This window comes from Rhipicephalus sanguineus, chromosome 6 (genome assembly GCF_013339695.2).
Source record: "Rhipicephalus sanguineus isolate Rsan-2018 chromosome 6, BIME_Rsan_1.4, whole genome shotgun sequence".
Lineage (NCBI taxonomy): Eukaryota > Metazoa > Arthropoda > Arachnida > Ixodida > Ixodidae > Rhipicephalus > Rhipicephalus sanguineus.
Genome location: NC_051181.1, coordinates 104,754,081 through 104,767,088, shown reverse-complemented (window position 1 = coordinate 104,767,088; position 13,008 = coordinate 104,754,081). Strand labels below are relative to the sequence as shown.

At 42.6% G+C, this 13,008-nt stretch overlaps 1 protein-coding gene across 2 annotated transcripts in view; it reads right to left on the bottom strand.

Moving 5' to 3' along the window:
• The window catches only part of LOC119396080 (procathepsin L), a 222,449-nt gene that overhangs the window by 3,087 nt on the left and 206,354 nt on the right, over window positions 1–13,008 (bottom strand). Inside the window, exons 2-4 of one of the 2 annotated variants that reach the window (XM_049416899.1) lie at window positions 4,126–4,214; window positions 2,845–2,987; window positions 373–561 (exon numbers count right to left, since the gene is read on the bottom strand). In XM_049416899.1, coding sequence (XP_049272856.1) covers window positions 373–561; window positions 2,845–2,987; window positions 4,126–4,198 — 405 coding nt within the window. In that variant the 5' untranslated portion in view covers window positions 4,199–4,214. Of the gene's footprint in view, window positions 1–372; window positions 562–2,844; window positions 2,988–4,125; window positions 4,259–13,008 lie in introns of those variants that run through there. The other variant, XM_037663162.2, reaches the window with a different exon arrangement.

Genomic DNA, 13,008 nt, shown 5'->3' with positions numbered 1-13,008 from the left:
GTTAACTGCTGTAAATAACTCCCGAATTCATTATTTGTCTATTTAAAACGCATGCTTCCTCGTTGAAGGCATTCACTTTTCACAAATACAAAACGGGATGAGAGTTTTTAAGTTATCGCATTAGAGAGCTTATAACGTATAGTCTGATTTATGCATGCCACGATATTTATTGTACTACAGGAAGATATCCTGATGAACTGATGATGAAATACCGGTACCTAAAACAAGCAAACAGAGTAACAAATACAAAACAAGCGCTACCCTTGTCTTGTTGTCTTCGTATGCTCGCACCGTCTCGTCCATAGTTATAAATGTGAACCGACTAGCCCTCATCAAGTTGTTACTAAATACTCTGGTGAAGTGGGAACTCACGGCACTGAACGCCCAGCAGGAACCACACTGTCCCTGGTTCTTGACAGGTGTGACAGCTCCCTTCTTGCGCCAGTCGACAGTGCTTGGCAGGCTGCTGTCGTTAACGTTTGCTGGTGGCATGAAGGTGGATCCGCGGGCTGAGCGCTGACCACGGTAACCGTTGAAGATCTTGGCGAATTCGTGCGCCAGCTTCGTGTGGAAGGAGAAGAGGAAGTTATCGTTACCAGATAATACAACAATTCCTACATAGGTGTGCACGAAGGTAATGAGACGGCAAAATGAAATGGGTGCACTATCTGCATTGTGTAAAAAAGCTTTGAGATGCAAGGCAACGTAAGCATGATAGGAGACACCAGGCGTGCAAACACGAACACAAGAGAGAAGTCAGGACAACACTGACAGCGTTTGTGTTGTCGTGACTTCTCCGTTGGGCCCGTCGTGGAAAGTCTAAAGTTTTTTTTTATCATGCATCCCTACCAACTAGCTTAGTTTTAATCGTGTCATTCTAAACGTAAGCATCTCGTTCAACTCCTTTGACTTAAGTATGCCGTGCTGAATCGTCGAATATAACGGAAAAAAGCGGCCATTCTCTGCGCAAGAAACTGCACAAAATAGCAAGAGAAAGAGTTTAACTGATTTTACGCGAAATTTAGTTCTCTTTACGCGAGCATAAAAATATCAGGCAGCGAACAAACTTCAGAGCCTCAGCGCAAACTCTTATTTGCCAGAAAAGCGTCAACAGCCATTTTGCTCTTTATAGCTTCATGCCCTGTTCCTATTAAGCCAGGAATTTGTGACTTGTGGCGGTCTTGTATATATAAACGACAGACAGCTGTGTATGACTATTTGTTGTACCATTAGTGGTGCTTAGGTTTAAATAAGCCCACAAATGTACGATGATAATCTGCAAGCAAGCAGATTTTAATTACACTACCTGAAAGTTAACACTAGCACAATATGTAAGCGATTGATATTTTTCTTGTGCTTCATCTAACTCCAAATTTGGCAATTCGTAGTTCAGGTTTTTGCATGATGCAGATAGCACGTGTCGGCATGTGGTTAACGTAGGTTTACAAGACTGCCCAACATGCTAAATGTAGGCCTCCCAGAGTGACTCCTAGCATGCTTTATTTGAGGTAGGACATCTTGTTTTCAGAAATAACTGCACATACAAGATAACTTTTATGTGTGCTTCTGTTAATTCCAGGTCAATAAATAACACCTAAGTTATGCCCCTTTCTATTAACACACATCCTACTCATTTTCATATCATTGTTTCTTCCTTGGAACTAAGCTCCATTCCCAGTTGAAATTCAACTTGCATATTAATGAACGGCAGCGGAAAACGTCTTACGATATTAGAGCATTACTAAAAGCTAGATATCAAATTTTTATTTGACAACCTCGATTGCATTATATTACTCATTCATTCTCAGTCATATTATCTATTGCAATGCTTCATGAGGTCAAATATATCATTAACATCTTTCTTCCCTCCAACATGCACAAGATCAAGCCATTCGCATCTTACCGGGAGCAATCGACGTTCTCATGCTACAGATCTGCACCGTGAAATAAATGGTAAGTATAACAATCTAAGTTGCTATATGTATTACATTCATACTAAATATAACAATTTAATCAAATTTGATATCTGCACATTTGCTTATCAAGCAGTTAAAGACCATAGTCTGCTGAAATTGTTTCTCATCGAAAACCTTACTAATTCAAATGTCACGCGCTTTTGCTTAAATCATATTTTTTTTAACTTCCAAAGGTCCGAACTAACTGTGGTTCTCAAAGGCTAGTTTCTGCTTAATAAAACTTTGTAATTATTTGCCGTGTAACGTTACGTGTGTTTTGTTCTTTACCGTCATTTAAAAACCAGCTTCGCGATTTCAACTTTAACATACGGCGCTATTTATTCAATGTCCTTCAAACACTTTTTCAACTCTGTCGTTCTGACTATTGTTTGCTTTGTTTTCTGCAACAGTTCCTTATCCCTACCGTTTTGTTTTTCATTGTTATAAAGTTTACCTAAATATACGAATCGCCCGCGTTCTTCTTTTTTTACTTTGTATTATGAATATTTTACTGCTTTTTTGTATTAACTAGTATTGGTGTTTTTTGAACATTGTAAGAAGGTTCCCCTACAGTGTTTACACAATGGGATCTTTTTCTATACTAAAATGTCTACAATTTTGTATCTGTACTAAACATTGAATGACACACCAAACTTCTATGTTTCATGAGTTTCTGTCATTCATTAGACAATTATATGTTTCCGGAAAGCAGAGAGAGAAGGGTGCGGGTCTTTTCATTATTAAACAAGTAAACACAAGTAGAGCAAGTAATTGCATCGTATCAACAAATGAGGCCGGAAAACTGAATTTTTCGAATACAACTTAAGATTTCCAAGATAGTTCCATTCGCTTTAAAGATAAACTACACAACGTAAATAACTTTGCTTACCAGATCTCCGAACTGGTTCATTCCGAGCTTGTAAGAAACGAGACCCTTAGCATACTTCGCGTTGTGCTTGGCAATGATCAGGCTGTTTTCAGTGAAAATTTTGAACCTCAGGAGCTCCTCCATGTGCGATTGGTAGGATTTATCTGGAAGATTGAATCAAGCGCTTGGTTTAACATTTTCCTAAATTATGCGATAATAAAGCACTTTATACTTCACCTTGGAATAGTGCTGCTTGATCAAGTCTAATTTCTCGTGTCAAATTTCTCGAGCTATCACTGAATAGGCAGCACCAGCCACATACCTGATGTTTTCATTTGCCCACGTATAGTGCAGCTGCTGCGCTGTTTGTAAGGATACTTCCTTCGGGAAACGCGAAATGATGGATTATACTGTCTTTAACGATAGATAGATAGATAGATAGATAGATAGATAGATAGATAGATAGATAGATAGATAGATAGATAGATAGATAGATAGATAGATAGATAGATAGATAGATAGATAGATAGATGGATGGATGGATGGATGGATGGATGGATGGATGGATGGATGGATGGATGGATGGATGGATGGATGGATAGATAGATAGATAGATAGATAGATAGATAGATAGATAGATAGATAGATAGATAGATAGATAGATAGATAGATAGATAGATAGATAGATAGATAGATAGATAGATAGATAGATAGATAGATAGATAGATAGATAGATAGATAGATAGATAGATAGATAGATAGATAGATAGATAGATAGATAGATAGATAGATAGATAGAATATACTTCTTTTTGCTCAATAAAAAATTTAATGTTGAAGCAATAATTTTGTGTTTCATAACATGGCTCAAATTTCAATCTGATCGTACTCTGAACTGCTTTTAACAGCCACCTCTTCCTATACAATGTAGCTGTTTGAGGTGATCTGGGGTGGAATGACGTAAAACTGTTCCGTCTTTTTTGCCACGGAAAAATATTCGTCATCTGGCTTCCTTGCGTTTCCATTCTCAAAAAAATTACACTCGCTAATTTATTATCAACAGCCCTATATCACGCTGATAGTGGCATGCCGTTCGTGTCCACGAACTTCTGGGCGTGCAGCGACAATGCAAGGAAATCACGCGAGATAGATGACGATTATAGCTGTGTGGCAGAAAGGCGCAGAAAATATACCTTTTTTTTTTCTTTTAAAGTGTAGAGTGAAAAACCCGTGTTGCTCCCAATAAGAGGAAAAAAAGGTTATGTTCGTTCCAATGAAATCATTTTCAAACAAAAATGCTTACTGTGGGTAGCTTTGAATGCCTCCCATTGGGTGCGTAGGATTTCTTGAGAGTTTGCGGCAATGGCTACCGCCATAATGGCGCAAAGTAGACTTAATCTCAGCATGGTGGAGGCAAGGATCGTGCACCTGCAATGTGAAAAGCGTTATTCATCCATATGAATGGAAGCATTCTTTTGGACGCAATAAGACATAAAAAAGGCATTGCTGTAAGGTTTCTGCACAAGACTTACATTAGACCTAATTTCTGAATTCTGTCCCCTAGGGTGAGCCCTATTTAAGGACACAGTGAATGCACTTTAAGTTACAGTTTAGCTTTAGTATTAGAGAATGACGTAACAAATAATTCATAATCAACGAAACGTAAGCAATAATGGGTGAGAATGGCTTAAGTCGCTACGTTTATGTTACTGATTTGTACTTGATAGAATGGAAGATTAAGGAGAGCGCCGTTTTCAGGCAGCGCTGAACTCTGAGAAAATCGCCACTTAGGACGCATCGAGATACGTCATCAATCAATATAAATGCGTATGCTGAGGTAGCACGGAAAATTGGGGACATGTTTGTTTATATGAAAACGAAAATAACAAAGTACGGCCTGACGTCTCAAAACAGCGCGAGAGTCCCGCCTGTACCGTTTAAAAGTACGATACGACAAGAATGGCCAATGCAAGTTTCTAATTTTCTATTCTAAAATAGAGCGATCAATAACCTCGCGATGTTTTGAAATCTGCTCCACAAGTTTAGAATATTGAATCGACCTATCTTTCCCACGCGGTGTTAGCCTGAGAGAGAAGCAGCAGCGGGCATCACGCATGGTGCCGGCCTTCCCTATAGACACACATTTAGCCATGAAAGAACTTATGTGAGCATACTTCAAGAGTGAAGCTACACGCAGAGGGACATTTTATAAACTGGTAATCGAACTGAGGACACCTGTTATCGCGAGACGAATTCAGAACAGATTTAAGACGTAAAATGACCGACAAGAGGAAACTCCTTCCAATCTATATTGCGCAATTGCGGCAATTAGCGAGAAACCCGATCATCACTTGATGACCCCAGACTCACCTGGTGGAGAGCTCAGCTCTTTCAATGCACCCTGCGGTGTCGGCTGCGCCGTCGGGCGGTCTTTATACCCTTTCATGCAGAGCTGCTTATCGCATAACCCCGCAATTTCGTCATCGGTATTGATCTAGCTCAGCAAAGTCCACGAGACCCATCGGAAGCGATAAGCCTGCCTCATGTCGCTCTCTGGATGTGGCTCGTGCAGCGAAGCCATTGTTTTGCGGGACAATCGAATTCCGCTGCCAGCTCCATCACGTGCATTAGATAAGGCACCCGCGCGGCCGAACTGTCACCAGCATGCGTGGACGCGAGCACCGCCTTCGCTGTTGCCGTCATCGAGGGTTTTTCACTGCTTCTCAAGACGCAATAAGTCTACCCGATGCGCTCGAATCGGTTACCTAAGGGGAGTATTTATCGGCAAGCGAGTCGCGCCATAGCGTTTCGGAAACTGGAGATCTTGTCTGTCTATCGTGTTTTATTTCAATTATTCTGCAATCAGGACTGAAACAGCGCCGATGAGAATGGCCATAGCGAAATCAGGAAAGAACATTTCAACAAACTGTCCGTCGTTACGAGAAATTTGTGAATAATTAGAAAATTTATCAAGCAAAAAGAACGCCGTCAACTGAAAAAAAAATCCTAGGTAAAAACAAAAAAACGACAACGAGGAAGCAGTCGGTGCTCTGCAAGTTAACACGTGCTTCAATAACTAATCGTGTGCTGTTTCCTGTGAAAGCAGAATGGTGGTTCCACTTCTTGTATGTCCTTGTATAGAATAAATTCCGCAATGTAGAAGTCCTGCAGAAGAGAACCGCAAAGTTAATACCGCGCCACTAACGTCAGTACATACTGGACAGAATGAAAACACGTTTTTCTGCAAATGATGGAAGAAAGCTTGTAAACCGACCCAATAAATTCTAAGCGCAGATATAGACGAGGACAAATAACACGTATTACACACAGGCGCTGTGTGTCATACGTGTTCATACTGTGTGTGTCATACCGTGTTTAGGGCCTGTGTGTCATACGTGTTCTTTGTCCTCGTCTATAGGTGCGCTTAGAATTTGTTGGTCATGTCATACCAACACGCCCAAACCGCCACAATTGTAAACCGAAACTTAAGAAGAACGTTTGAGAGCAGTGAAGGAGTACTCGCCATCAAGTCATCTCGAAACTAGTACAAAATATCGCCAGAGAAAACCTATATTTCAGGGCGAAAGCACTGTTCAGGCGAAGCAAGTTTATAGGGGTGTTTGTACGCTGATAGAGTATCTGCCCAAACGCGAAATTACCTGCAAGAAAACTTGCATCACGCAGTCTCTACTTAACCAGTTACATCAGTTGCCTTGAGGAGGGAAAAAAAATCGGAAGGACAGGGAGGTTAGCCAGTTTTCAGACCGGCTGGCTACCGTGCGCTGGGGAAAGGGGAAGGGTAAGTGAAAGATGATAGAAAAGAGATATTACAAAAAAAGAAGAAAAAAAAGAACAATAATACACATTTACATCAGTTGCAGTTTGTAAAAATTCAGGCAGATGTTTACATAGAAAAAGTAGACGGTATATAAAAAAAGGAAATATAAATATGAAAAAGGAAAAAAGGAAAAGGAAATACAGGTTAAAAACATTGAGTGAAAGTCATCTGAAATGTGAGGGCAGATGCGCTGTCCCCGCCTATGCCAGCTTGTTTTCAAATATATTATTACTTCGGTGGGACTCTGTATTCTTCTCCGCAAGAATCATCGTGGCCAGACCAGATACCGCCACCCTGTCAACTGCACTCGAGTGTGCTACTGACAATGCCCACTTAAAAAACGGATCTCAATGTGAACTACACATAATTCTGCCACCCGACACGTGCACCACATACACACACTCTTAGCACAGTGCGGGTACAAATGGCGCGCCCTCCCTCTCCCCTCCACCTCTCCGCCTTTTTATCGTGTTACATTGCAAAAAAGCTGGCAGATCCACGCATTGTTGAAATCAATTTTATGTGAAGGGTCCATATGCCGAATTTCTCGCTTTGAACCAGACGTTACGAGGAGGATCGACGTCTTTGTCTAAATTGAGCAGTTGTTCGCATATCGTTGGTTTAAGAGGCATAGCGAGCTCACTGGCGTGTGAAGGGTAGCTCATGGTCCGACTTAACGTCGGAACTCAGGCTTGAGCACAGACGCCAGTTCCATCGCCACGAAGTGCAAACTGTGGTGCGATGAAGCGCATCCACGCACCCACGCTTCATCATTTCAAGTAGCGCTCTTAGGCGTATTTGCGAAACGCTTTACTATAGCTTGCTGAGTTATAGGTGTACATATGTTCATTATATTTATATAAAAGCGGATCGCCAACACTGCGGCCACAACTGGCGTTGTCCTGACATGACGCTGCCAGGACAACTCCAGTTTGAAGCACTGACTTGACTCTGAGGAAGAATACGTGACCGCGATGCAGAATGATTGGGTTCGATTCCGGCTAGAGTCTTGATTTTTATTTTTTGCTTCCATCGGAATATTTCTCCTACTGACAAAGCGACACAGGCTCCTTCAGGCTTTCAGCTTAAGGTTTCCAAAGTCTGAGTTGATATAGACTGTGATTCCCCTGTAGTGCATACCGGAATACCACGGGCAGCGGCATGCGGGTATGTGCCCCACGTGACTGGTGGAAAGGATTTCACGACGTACAGGGAAGTCACGTTATTCATGCCGTAACTGCGTGTTCGTTATAAACTCATATCTTCTTATGCCATCTTTATATATAACAAGTTAAGGAGACGACCACGAGAGCGCCAGCCGTATGCGGCTAGATAGATAGGTTTATATATAGATGGAAACGGTGAAAGTGTCTTTAGTTTGCTAAGGAATGCTTAATGATGGTAAGAACAGCCCGAACGTAAAGCACGGGACAAGGAACGAACACACACGACGACACGAGCGCTGACTATCAACTATTTCTTGCGTTTGCCGCGTATAAATACCTACGCAAACCATCAGCAAGAAGCAAAAAAGAAAGAAGATTAGGCGATATCCATTGAACGACTCGGCCTTGTGCTGATTGCCAACGATCTGAAAGCGCAAGCTCTTTGCTTGATAGTGCCAGAGATGCCTCGCTCACACACTTGTTCCCCGCACTCTTATTGTTCATAACCTCTGTAATCTTCCACACCTGCTTGTCTTTGTGACGACTGACAATTGCACTCCGTTGAAAAAGGGAGTCGCATGACCCGGATCGACCTCGTGTCCCATATGCAGTTTCAAATTGTCGAAAATGGAACTACTTTAGGAGCAAGATTAAACTGTCGGAAGAAGAAGAAGAGAAAGAGCAGAGGAAGGCAGGGAGGTTAACCAGAAGTTTGCATCCGGTACGCTACCCTGCAGTGGGGTTGGGGAATAGGGGGTTGAAAGTGAGAGAGAGAAAATAAATAATAAGAAAAAAAACAAAAAAAAACAGTCACAACCACACACACACAAGAGCGTTCCGCTCAGAGGCGCTCTGACAGGCCAGTGGATCGCAGGAAGGCGAGTAGTGCTTGTAAAGCCTTCTTCTGCGACGTTATGTCCGGACGATGGCGTAAAAGTCTTTCTTCTGATAGAGGCTGGTCGTCTATCTTGTTGAGAGCATGGCAAAGAGATTGTCTCTGTGTTCTATACTTCGGACAGTCACACAGAACATGCCGAATCGTTTCTTCGTCGCCACAGTGTTCACAGGCGGTGGTGTCGGCCATCCCTATGCGAAATGCATACGCATGGGTAAACGCGACGCCCAGCCATAATCTACAGAGAACGGTGAAAAGGTGGACGATTTTCTGCGACTCCAAGGCGGCACTGCAGTCTCTACTGTCGACTTTACGCCGCGGTCCGCACGAACAATTGGTATTTGAGACTGCCGAGATGTTTCACCACCTCATCGAGAAAGGACACTGCATTACATTTCAATGGCTACCAAGTCACTGTGGGATTATCGGCAATGAACGGGCCGATCAAGCTGCCCGTTCAGCCCATACAGAGGAACTGTCGGACTCACCATTGTGCGTCCAATGTAACGTCCCAGAAGATCTTAATCGTGTTTTTTGTGAATGCAAGCGATACGAATCAGAGCGACAGTCTCTCAAGGCGGCCTTACATCTTCAACGGGGCTCGTGCTTAGAGTTGCGACATATTCTGAGCCCATGGCAAAGCAGCGCCTGTGCGCTATTCGCCACGACAGCGCTGTTGACTTTGTTGCGGGCCACGAGCCTGAACGAAACTTTGTAAGCAGTGTAGTCTACGTGTGTGTGGCTGTACGTGTTACGCGTTTATCAGTGTATATATCAAAATCATCACCCGGCACCTGGAGTAGTACGTCAGGCGAATAGCCAGGCAAACGTCTCAAGCTTTTCATTAAAATGTTTCTCTCTCTGTCTGGTGTCGCTGTCTGATTTCATTATCATTGTCATTGTAGTAGCGTGAAATGCTTCGCATTTAGTAAAGGCTAGAAAATTCCTCACTGCAACCATATCACATTGTGGGGATGCACTGACACGTTATTTCGTCAATGTGCAAGCCCAGCTGCCATCAACACGGCACCCTCGTCATGCTGTCCCTACAACGAGACTCGTGAGGCGAAATAATCTCGTTTGAAATTGTAGTTGCTACAAAACAAGATGCTTCCCTCGGCGATAGCAATCTAAGAGAACAAAAAAAAACGAGAAAATGAAGAAAATGAGCGCACATTTCCAATTACGTTAGCATAAAATTTACACTATGAATTGGACTTATCAAACTAAAGAGTAACATCAAGAATTCTTGGAAAACGGCATGTCACTGGAGTCAACGTTTCGACAAGGGGACTTGTCGTCTTCAGTTTCGACAAGTGGATTTGTCTTGTTGGCTCCATTGGCGCCCTGTGTTACAAGCATTTTTCACCGCTTCAGGATTCCGTCTTCCCCTGAACTTCCCCTGAGGAAAATGCGTGCCGATTCACGATGATCATAGCGTTCAGGTTGCGCCACGCGGCTTAACAAAAAGCTTAACAGCTCCGATGAACAAACTGTTTTTCACATATGATTATAGCGAAACAGTTATTTCTGGCCATTTTACTAATTCTCCAGTAGCTACACCGGCCAAGGCTTGTGGGTGTGTCTATACGCTTCGAAAGCTTTCATCAGCGCTACGCTGTTTTCGCGTACTGATTTTCATGACAGTGCTCCGTGTGTCTCGATATCAGTCGTACATAAAAGCAAAGCATGTGACCATTCGGAATGCTATAGATAGGGAACATACGATTACTTCAACGTAAGCTGCGAAACAATAGCGCGTACTCCACGCTTTTCAAGTTCGGACACGCGGAACTATTCAGGTGCATGCACTTTGGTAGAGTCGATAAAAAGTACCACAGAGGATTCCAGGAGTGACAGGCAACCGGTCAATGAGCTTATACCATCTGCATCCAAAATTTTTTTACATGGCGTAAAGAATGAATTTCATGTCTCTGAAATCTGATCTTCGCACAAACTCAAGCTCCACGAAAGGAGCTTTTTTGCTTGCAATCTATCAGAAGCAATGTGCCCATTTTCACCACTTAAATCTTTGCAAATATCAAAGTACAGATCCTTCAGTCATAGATCCTCCAAGCAGAGCTTTTTTAGCTCCACAGTAGCGACACCCCACTAATTAGAAACAGAAGCAAAAAAGAAAAAAAACTGCCACAAAGCATAGAGGAAGTACATTGACCTAAGCTAAAGCGCGTTTGTACGAATACGGTCTTTTTAGGTAATTGAGAATTTTTAAGGACCGCCTGCGACGGAAAAGGACATTGTAAGTCTTGGGCTTTGTTACTTCCCACGGCGGGCATAACTGAAAAATCAAAGCACTTCATCTACTGAGTAGTAGGCTATTATTACATTTTAGTTAATTATTTTGCGGTAACTATGATATCAAAATCTTTGTGGTTGCAACTGCAGCCGCTGACTTTTCAAGGCATATTCACTTAGACTGGAATCTGAAGGTTGCGATAATTGTGCCACGTATTAAGGGATGCGCCGCTGTTCATCTCCCTGTTTTTGGTAAAAATGTCCTCTTTTGTAATAGTGCACAATTGTAGTTGATTTTTTTATAATTAAGCTGAGAAGCGCGAGAGACAAGGCACAGAGGCCAGAATACGGAACACGAACGCATACTAACAGCTGGGGTTTTATTACCAGGAACGCCAACTCAAAAAGCATAACACCAACGCAAGAATAACCTCGAAATTAGCGGCCTGTTAAGTCATTTCTGACCCATTCAACATCACAAAAGGTCGGAAAACTGGCTTTCTGCGACGCTGAAATATTGTTAGGCTTTTTATTTGAGTTTGCGATAAGAATAGCCCTGTTGTTAGCTCGCGTTCGTGCCGCGTGTTCTCGCCTCAGTCTTAGGATTCTGGCACATTTCAGCAATTTTTGGAATATTAAGACGTCTGGTATCCAGGAGCCGCGCTCTCGAAAAAAATCTTAACCTCAAAATGTCCGTAGGAGAATATGTCATCTTATCCCCATTCTCGACATATCATTACCAATAGCGGCCGTCCAATTGTAAAAAAAAAACACTTTCGAAAAAGAAGTTTTTGTTCATTCGCTCTCTGTAATTGTTTATCTATATAGTCACGCACTTCTCAAATAAATACTTGGAAACTGGCGTCATCCTGTAATTCCTTCAAACGAGGCAGGTCACGCTAATTCGAGAAAAACAAGACACACTCACGAACATTTGCTTGCGCCGATTTTCGCGCGAACAAACGCCCACAAGTACGGTTTCTTTCCTCGAACGGTGAGCGAGTGGAATTCTCTTCCTATTCATGTATTTCAATCGAACGATTTCATGGCTGCCTTGACAAACCATTTTTCTTGTGAATTTTAGTGATGTCGAGGTGAGATTGCTGTTTCTTTTTACGCACTATGTACATTTCATATGGCATTGTTTACGCATGTTGTATTTTCTTTTCTTTTTTTGCTTGTTTGTTTTTTCTCTTTCTGTAATGCCCCTCCTGCTTGGGCCAAAGTATTGGCCTGCAGTATTTCTAAATAAAAAATAAAATAAAATAAATAAAATTCAAAGGCTCGAACACTTACACTGCAACCGCTACCACCACCTAATTAAGCTGTTGATTTGTTAATTTCTGTTTTTCAGCCGATTATGTATTTGGGTTTCTAGCGCAAGTGGTCTCCAACGCGTGGACTAACGAAGCTAAATAACTGCAACTAAACTGTATTTCACACGTAATTTTCTTAAACCGTTGTGTTGTTTTAAAAATGTCACAGATTTGCCGTTAGGGCGATGAAATTAATGCGATAGCGACATACAAGAATGTCATATTAAGTAAGGCGATCAGCTTACTCCTTTGGTATCTGCTATGGCCTAACTCAAGAAAACGCTGGCGTAAGGAAAAAGTCGCTGCCGCGGTTGAAGTGACCATCGTGCTTTCTATCGCTTCAACTACAAGTGAGCGCCGAGAGCACAGCGCGTACAAATGTAGGAGCCGTCTGCTAATGAATGTCAAGATAGGCCACGCGCGACCAAACCCGGCCGGTCAAGGTACGCAGTGCGGCCGGAGCATCGCAGCATCCCTGCAGTAACCCCCCCCCCCCCTCCTCATGGCACATCGCGCGACAAAAGACGGCCGTCGCGTAATTCCGCTCTGACTGAGAAACAATCGTCGGCTGCCTTCGTGCGCACTCATTCGCCCATAGAACACGCGACGCGTGGGGCGTTGTTATCGACTTGGATATTACATGGAGCATCACGGCGACATCGACAACAAAACTTAGCCTGGAGTGTTCACATAATTGCCATCGCAATAAAAAAAC